Genomic DNA, 9,085 nt, shown 5'->3' on the forward strand with positions numbered 1-9,085 from the left:
GTACAGTAAATAAAGCTGAATGGCAGGATTTATGGTAGGCAAAGGAGTCACATGTTTTACCCCCTCTATTAAACACTGTCAGGCGTCTGGCCTGTTTTTCCATATTTTAGTAAAAGCCGTTCTTTTCAGATATCTCCTATACAAGCCCATGTGTCCACTTTCAACACATGCATTCCTGAGGCAATTTGCAAAAGCATTAAGACAGGATAGAGGAAGATGAGAAATCCTGTTTTCTAAGTTTAATGCTAGATAAGCATATACTACAAGTTATTTGCTCTCTCAGAAGGACGTGAATTTTCTTTTGATAAAATAGGAATTCTCAAAGCGCTCCTAAAGATTCAGTTTTATGAACGCATCAGTAATTGCAACATTCATCACTAAATGCTGGTTTTTATATTTTAGGCGCAAGAAGCCGTAAGCTGAGACAGTCCCAGAAACAAAAGAACGTTTTCATTTGTGTTGGTGATTCCTTCAAAGCCATGCCAGAAGCACTCTTCTGAGTCGTCTTGTGGAACTCCAGCTCTGTTGAGCATCACAGACCAGGGATATAGCGTACACTGGCCTACATCAAAGCTTCCCCTACGGTTCCAAAGACATCTAGTACTTAACGACCTTTTTATATTATATGCCTTCCCATATTTAATATTAATAGCAGAGAGAGACCCCTTTTCCTCATTGCTGTATGAACTTTTTTATAATGCAATTTTTTTGTATATTTCTTGTATGCATATAAACTAATTCATGCAAGTGTTTGTCTTGGGTGATTCAGGAAGACTATATCTAGATCATGCCTTATTTTTTACTGTGACTTTTCCAGCTCTGGTCTGAATATTTCTTTAAGGTTTTGTAAAGAAAACAAATGCTGCTATTGATTAGCTGTAAGAATGCACTTTAGACATATTTAACAATTCAAACTTTCAAAATAAAGATGTCAGTGACCAATCATAAGACCATTTTAGGGAGTTATTTTAAATTTTGTATGTATATGTTCACTTTCTGACAGCTATCCCAAAAGAGTTCAAAGAAAACCCCAAGAACTACAGGGTTATGTGGAGGTCGTTAATAACACTTACTCCCAGCACCCAGTGGAGTCCTTTGCATGTAGCTGGCGCTCAGTATTTGTGGGATGAATGAAAAGAAAGCACTAAAAGTATGAAGTGATTTGCCGTTAAATGGACAATGTCATTTTTTGTTTGACAATAATATATACATATTAAATATGCTCTTCTAGACATTTAAACAAAAACACGGTTTGGGGATGACACAAATCAGAAAATGTACTATTGAAAAGCATGGTGAAATAATTCATTCTTGTCTGGATGACATATAATTTTTTTTTCTGATTAAATCTGGGTATCTTGAGGCTGAGTTTTTTTACTAAAATGATAGTTTTTTTAAAATCAGTTTTTCATTAATGGTGAAGATGTATTAGTCTTGGCCAAAAGGAAAAGGGCAAAGTCGACTTATTTGTCACTAATCATGTAACAGTAAGCAATGGCATTTATAGGTGCACTTTTAGAATGCTTCAGACTATCACTGTAAAGGTTAAATCCTGTTTCAGGAGATGCAACAGGATTTAGTCTCCACTTCTGGATTATTTCATAATTTTTCAAATGGCATATTGCTTATTCTTTTGAAAAGATAATACACGGAAAGTTTTTACTATGATAGAGGAATCTGGGGCAATGAAATATGTCTTAAGGAACACTATGTTCAATCTACTAAGTCCTTGGGCTACAAAAAGTAAAGGGAAATGCAAGGACAACTAATGCTTTTCTTAAATAGGTCTAAAGAATAGCTGTGGCTTGTTGAGTATTCACTGTGTGTCTGGTACCCTGTACGGACACCCATAATTTATAGGTAAAGAAACTGAGATTGGGAGAGTTAGGATTTGCTCAAGGACCCCAAAATTGTAAATATTTAAGTACAACTCTGACATCCAAGCCCTTTAACTACTTTGCTATGCTAATGATTGTGTCTCTATAGAATTTCCTAAGCCCTAGTTTGTTAATTTTAGTTGGCAATTTCTGATGTTTTATAAAACAGCATTGTCTGTTCAGATCATTATTGTTGTTAGGTGCTGTCGAGTCGATTCTGACTCGTAGCTATACTATGTACAACACAAGAAACACTGCCTGATCCTGTGCCATCCTCACAATTGTTAAAAAGTGCTTGAGCCCATTGTTGCAGCCACTGTGTTAATCCATCTCGTTGAGAGTCTTCCTCTTTTTTGCTGACTCTCTATCAAACATGATGTCCTTCTCCAAAGTATGTGAGACAAAGTCTCCCCATCCTTCCTTCTAAGGAGCGTTCTGGTTGTACTTCTTCCAAGATAGATCTGTTTGTTCTTCTGGCAGTCCATGGTATATTCAATATTCTTCGCCAACACCATAATTCAAAGGCATCAATTCTTTGGTCTTCCTTATTCACTTTCCAGCTTCTAATGCAAATGAGGCGACTGACAACACCATGGCTTGGGTGAGGCGCACCCTAATCCTTAAAGTAACATCTTTGCTTTTTAACACTTTAAAAAGGTCTTTTGCAGATTTGCCCAATGCAATGCGTCACTTAATTTTTTTAAATTGTGCTTTAGGTGAAAGTTTACAGCTCAAGTTAAGTTTCTCATACATTTATACACACATTGTTAGGTGATCCTAGTTGCTCTCCCTATATTGTGACAGCACACTCTTCTTTTCCACCTCTGATTTCCCGTGTCCGTTCAACCAGCTCCTAACCCTCTCTGCCTTCCCATCTTGCCTCCGGACAGGAGCTGCCCATTTAGTCTTGTGTATCTCCTTGAACTAAAGAAGTACACTCTTCATGAGTATCACTGTATGTCTTATAGTCCAGTCTATTCTTTGAAGAGTTGGCTTTGGGAATGGTTTTAGTTCTGGGTTAACAGTCTGAGGGCCATGTCTTCTGGGGTCCCTCCAGTCTCAGTCTGAGACCATTAAGTCTAGTCTTTCCACTAGAATTTGAATTCTGCACCCCACTTTTCTCCTGTACCATCAGAAACTTTATGTTGAGGTGTAATCCATACTGGAGGCGGCAGCCTTTTATCTTCAACAGTAAGTGCTTCAAGTCCTCTTCGCTTTCAGCAAGCAAAGTTGTGTCATCTGTGTACTGCAGGTTGCTAATGAGTCTTCCTCCAATCCTGATGCTGCATTCTTGGTCATGCAGTCCAGCTTCTTAGATTATTTGCTCAGCATACAGACTGAACAAGTATGGGGAAAGGATACGCACACCTTTCCTGACTTTAAACCACACAGTATCTCCTTGTTCTTTTCGAACAACTGCCTCTTGGTCTATGTACAGGTTCCGCAAGGGCACTATTAAGTGTTCTAGAATTCCCATTCTTTGCAATATTATCTGTAATCTGTTATGATCCACACAGTCGTGTGCCTTTGCATAGTCAATAAAACACAGGTAAACATCTTGCTGGTATTCTCTGCTTTCAGCTAGGATCCATCTAACATCAGCAATGATATCCCTCATTCCACATCCTCTCCTGAATCCAGCTTGAATTTCTGGCAGTTCCCTGTCGTGTACTGCTGCAACCGTTTTTTAATTATCTTCAGCATTATTTTACTTGGGTGTGATATTAATGATACTGTTTGATAATTTCTGCGTTCGGTTGGATCACTTTTCTTTGGAATGGGCACAAATAAGGATCTCTTCCAGTTGGTTGGCCAGGTAGCTGTTTTCCAAATTTCAAGGAAGATAAGTGAGTTCTTGCAGCGTTGCAGCTGTTTGTTGAAACATCTCCATTAGTATTCTGTCAATTTCTGGAGCCTTGTTTTTTGCCAATGCCTTCAGTGCAGTTTGGACTTCTTTCAGCACCACTAATTCTTGTTCATATGCTACCTCCTAAAATGGCTAAACGTAGACGAATTCTTTTTGGTAGTGACTGTGTACTCCTTCCATCTTTTGATGCTTCCTGCATCATTCAATATTTTGCTCATAGAATCCTTCAATACAGCCACTCAAGACTTGAATCTTCTCCAGTTCTTTCAGCTTGAGAAATGCCGAGTGTGTTCTTCTCTTTTGGTTTCCTAACTCCAGGTCTTTGCATACTTCATTATAATACTTCGTCTTTTTGAGCCACCCTTTGAAATCTTTTGTTCAGCTGTTTTACTTCCTCTTTTCTTCTATTTGCTTTAGCTACTCTGTGTTCAAGTTTCAGAGTCTCTTCTGACATTCATTTTGGTCTTTCTTTTTAATGACCTTTTACTTTCATGTATGATGTCCTTCATGTCATCCCGTAACTGGTCTGGTCTTTGGTCATTAGCATTCAATGCATCAAATCTGTTCTTGAGATGGTCTCTAAATTCAGGTGGGATATACTCAAGGTGGTGCTTTGGCTCTTGTGGACTTGTTCCAATTTTCAACTTCAGCTTGCATATGAGCAATTGATGGTCTGTTCTGCAGTCAGTACCTGGCCTTGTTCTAACTGGTGATACAGAGCTTCTCCATCATCTCTTTCCACAGATATAACCGATTTGATTCCTGTGTATTCCATCTCGTGAGGTCCACGTTTATAGTCACTGTTAATGTTGTTGAAAGAAGGTATTTCCAATGAATAGATTGTTGGTCTTGCAAAATTCTATCATGTGATCTCCATTGTCATTTCTATCACCAAAGCCATTTTCCAACTACCGATCCTTCATCTTTGTTTCCAACTTTTCCATTCCAATCATCAGTAATTATCAATGCATCTTGATTGCATGTTTGATCAATTTCATTAGTGGTTGGTGCATAAATATGAACAGTCGTATTAATTGCTCTTCCTTGTGGGCATATGGATATTATCCTGTCCCTGACAGCATTGTACTTCAGGACATATCTTGAAATGTTCTTCTTGACAATGTTGTTCCTCTTCAATTTGTCATTCCCGCTATAGTAGACCATATGTCTGATTCAAACTGGCCAATACCAGTCCATTTCAGCTCACTAATTTCTAGAATAGCTACCTTCAAGTGTTTCATTTCATTTTTGACAACTTCCAACTTTCCTGGATTCATACTTAGTACATTCCACATTCCAGTTACTAACGGATGTTTGCAGCTATTTCATTTTGAGTCATACCACATCAGCAAATGAAGATTTCAAAAGCTTGACTCCATCTACATCATTAAGGTCTGACTCTCCTTTGAGGAAGCAGCTCTTCCCCAGTTGTATTTTTGATTGCCTTCTAACTTGAGGGGCTTATCTACCAGCACTGTATCAGAAAATGGTCCACTGATATTCATAAGGTTTTCTTCACCACGAGTAACCTTGCTGGTGTTTGAAATACTGGTGGCAAAATTTCATGCATCACAGCAACACACAAGCCACCACAGTATGACAAATTGACAAATGAGTGGTGATTATTTCATACCTTACATTACTTAGTGTTTTAGTTTCCAGACCTTTCAGTAATTATCCGATTTGATCTGTGCCACTCAAAGACAAACAGGACCGTCATTATTTGCACTGTACAGAAGCAAAGTGCTCTGTTCTAGGTCATGTACTTAAGTGATGGAGTCTAACTGGATTCCTTGTGCAACTTTTTTTTCACTTAACTGTGTTTTTCAGATTTATCCATATTGACACATCTACGTTCACTGCTTTATGCTTATTCCGCACTTACCTATAACCCTACTGAGAAAGTATTTCCAATTTATACACATAGTGCTCAGGAAACAGCCTTGTATTTGGACCCTCACGCATATAAGAGTTTCTCTAGGTAGAAATCAGGACTGGAATTGCTGGTTTCAGGCTATGCACATCTTCAACTTTAATCATGTTTTGCCAATTTGGTCTTCAAAGTGATTGTGCCTACAACACATTCCAGTACCAATACAAAGCTTATATAGTTTTAAAAGGTTATGTATTTAAAATTTCGGGGTATTTACCACTGTTGGCCAAGATTTTCCCAAGCAGGATCCTGAAGAGGGGGATTCCGATAAAGTTTGGTCAGGGATGATTACGAGATAATGGCACTGACTTAATAAAAGTTTCCTAAAAGTAAAATTTGCCATCTGTAAAATGGAGAGAGTACCTACCTCTTCTATTATGTGTGGATTAAATGAATCCTTTCAGAGTGTGGATCAATACACAGTAGGCTCTCAAATGCTACAGCTATCTTAAAGCTCAAGTTTCTTCTTTCCTTCTATATTACTTATATAGAAGTCACTGAGCAAGCACTGAAGCTTCCAAAATGTAACATAGCTCCTGCCCTCCCGGAGGTCACTGTTGCTGGAACACGGGCTGGCGACACAAATAATCACCTAAATAGTGTTACAAGGGTTACAGTAGCTACTGCTAAGTCAAACCAATGGGGGTGAATTCCATTTACCGAGGGAACGACTCTCTAAAAAATACTTAAAATATTCATAAGCCCTGGGTTTTAACAAAACCAAGCGAGTCTGTACTTCGCTCCTCCGAGCAACTTTTTAAACACGCAACCTGCGTCACGAGTTGCGCGCAGGCGCCTCAAAACCTTCCTCGCCGACGGTTCCCGCTCCGCCTCTTCCGCCAGGAGCGCGCGCCGATTGGTCCATGTGGCCGGCATAAGAAGCTGCGCGCAAGCGTGCGGACTCCTTTCCTCAGCTGCGACTAAGGTGCTCGGTTCTTCTGAGGAAGCTAAGGCCGCGTTGGGGTGAGGCGCTCACTTCATCCGGCGACTAGCACCGCGCTCGGCAGCCGCCAGCCCAGCACTCCCGCGCCATGGCCTCAGTCTCCGAGCTCGCCTGCATATACTCCGCCCTTATCCTGCACGACGACGAGGTGACCGTGACGGTGAGTGCGGGCCCGGGCCGGCGGCGGCGGCGGCCTGCTCCCCACGTATCCTACGAGGCGGGCCGCATCCGCCGAGGCGCACACCCGGCCCACGTGCCCGCGCGGAAGGGTCTGGATTCGCGGACGGCGGTGCTGTCTGACGTGGAGAACCCTATTTAGAAAAACCTTCCGCGGCGCCTGGCGTCCTAGTTCGCACGTGGTTCTATTCCAGGACACTTAATACCTCCTCCTGGTGTGCTTTTAAAGCATTGATGACCTTGAACCGCTTTGGTCTTGTATAGTCGGCCTGTGGCGAGGCGGCGCGGTGTGGAGGAGAGCGCTCTGCTCTTGTCTCTTGTAAATTAAAATAGCTGTGGGACTCGGACAAGTTACTGGTCCCACCGTGTGCAATGGCAGCGGTGAACTCGCAGCATTGCAAGGTCCCTGGCACGCAGGCGCAGATGCATTTCGTTTGCTCGGAACCATACAGAGTTTAAGAAGAAGTGTTTAAATTTGCAGTATTTTGGAGATGCTCACGAAAGCTACGTTTTGTTCTCTGACCGGTTGGCATTTTATTTGTTTTAGGAGGATAAGATCAATGCCCTCATTAAAGCAGCCGGTGTAAACGTTGAACCTTTCTGGCCTGGCTTGTTTGCAAAGGTGAGATGATGTTGGGCAAGTGACCTTTAGCAGCGTGGGGAAGACCCATTGTTTACTATTAGGGCGGATGTACACACCAAGGCACTTTCAGCAAGTGTCAGCAGGCCCCATATTCTACTGGAGTTTCGCGTTCATACTTTATTAAGGTTTCAGTTTATCGTGCTTTGTGTGGCTTTCTCTCTTCTTGATCTCAGACTCTGGTTTCTCTTCCCTCCTGTTCTCAAACCAAGGTTAACAAAACCAGGTAATTTCTTCTCAAAATGTGCCCTCAGTGTTACTCCAGGCAAATCCTTCCAGTATGATGATGTGACATCGAGTCATTTCGACTCGTAGGATCCTGTGGTTTAAGAAAAATTGAATTTTATTGACCATTTATCGTGTGAGGGATATGAAAGACTAATGAAGATAGGGTTCTTGGCCAAGGTACTTTGGCAGTAGCTACTTGCCATTGTATTGGTTACTTAATCTCAGGCAAGCGAAAGTAATAACGACCTCTAATTCCTTGCGTTGAACCTTGGAAAATGGCGACATGGAACTGTAGAAAGGGTCCTCGTTTGAGTGTTTCAGGAAGCTTGAATTCCCTGCCAACAAGTTAAAACAGCTGGTTTAGGTATTAGCTGTCTATAGGTATTAGCTGTCTGAGTCTTGACGATCAAAAGCCAAACCAGAAATTGTTCATGAGCAGACAAAATGTAAGGTGATTCCAGCACAGGAGAAGGCAGAGTAGTGTTGGGAACAGCTGACTGTAAGTTGGAAGGAGGTGCAGTATTTTTTTTTTAACCAGTTGAGTAATATAACCGAAGTGTTTTCGACCTGTGCCGCGTGTGTTGCAGGCCCTGGCCAACGTCAACATTGGGAGCCTCATCTGCAATGTCGGGGCTGGTGGACCTGCCCCAGCAGCTGGGGCTGCACCAGCGGGAGGACCTGCCCCCTCCACTGCTGCTGCCCCAGGTAGGAAGCTTTTGAACTTTTCGTATGGGAGGGAGGGTGGAGAGCAACAAATAGTTTTATAGTGAAGCTCATTATACTTAGATGATGTATGGAAACCTGAGGCATTGCTTAGTGGTGCTGAGTAAAGTCAGAGGGGGCAATTTTGAAAGGTCTGGAGTGCAATCTTCAGAGCCTAAAATACTGAGATGCGATTTTGACTTTTTTCTCTTTTAGCTGAGGAAAAGAAAGTGGAAGCAAAGAAGGAAGAATCTGAAGAGTCCGATGATGACATGGGTTTTGGTCTTTTTGACTAAATCCCTTTTGTAACATGTTCAATAAAAGGTGAACTTTTTGCAGCTGTTGATTTTACTACTGTTTGGGGATGTGGTCTGCAAAGATGGTCTCGCCTCTTCAACCCTTTCTTCTGTCGTGACACATGGCCTGGTTTTTTTCCTTGCCACCATCTCCAGGTGGGAGATCGTAACACAATCTTGACACTGTAGTAAGAATGCACCTCAGGTTACAGTATGTGGGAGAAGAAAGGGTCAGAGCAGACTGCTCAGCCTCTGGTGGTAGACTGTTGGCTGCTGTATCCCTAGAGTTTAGTTAAACAATACCTAGTATGTATGTATTGTCCCTCAGCAAATGCTGGTTGATTTTCATTCACAGCAGCACTAAAGCAGTGGGGAAAATTGACTTAAGTCCTCGGTTAACACCAAGTAGATGAAGCCAAAAT

The 9,085-nt window shown here is 41.7% G+C and overlaps 2 protein-coding genes across 2 annotated transcripts in view; both read left to right on the plus strand.

Moving 5' to 3' along the window:
• KIF23 (kinesin family member 23) overlaps positions 1-6,601 on the plus strand; it is a 32,863-nt gene extending 26,262 nt beyond the window's left edge. The window contains exon 23 of the mRNA XM_023729864.1: positions 6,460-6,601. Within this exon, the coding sequence (XP_023585632.1) occupies positions 6,460-6,601 (142 nt within the window). The remainder of the gene's footprint in view (positions 1-6,459) is intronic.
• On the plus strand, positions 6,568-8,703 carry RPLP1 (ribosomal protein lateral stalk subunit P1). The gene is made up of 4 exons (XM_004374701.2): positions 6,568-6,780; positions 7,345-7,419; positions 8,253-8,370; positions 8,584-8,703. The coding sequence occupies exons 1-4, from the start codon at positions 6,709-6,711 to the stop codon at positions 8,661-8,663; spliced, it is 345 nt and encodes a 114-aa protein (XP_004374758.1). The 5' UTR covers positions 6,568-6,708; the 3' UTR covers positions 8,664-8,703.
• The last annotated feature ends 382 nt before the right edge of the window (positions 8,704-9,085 follow it).

This window comes from Trichechus manatus, unplaced genomic scaffold (assembly GCF_000243295.1).
Source record: "Trichechus manatus latirostris isolate Lorelei unplaced genomic scaffold, TriManLat1.0 scaffold00030, whole genome shotgun sequence".
NCBI lineage: Eukaryota > Metazoa > Chordata > Mammalia > Sirenia > Trichechidae > Trichechus > Trichechus manatus.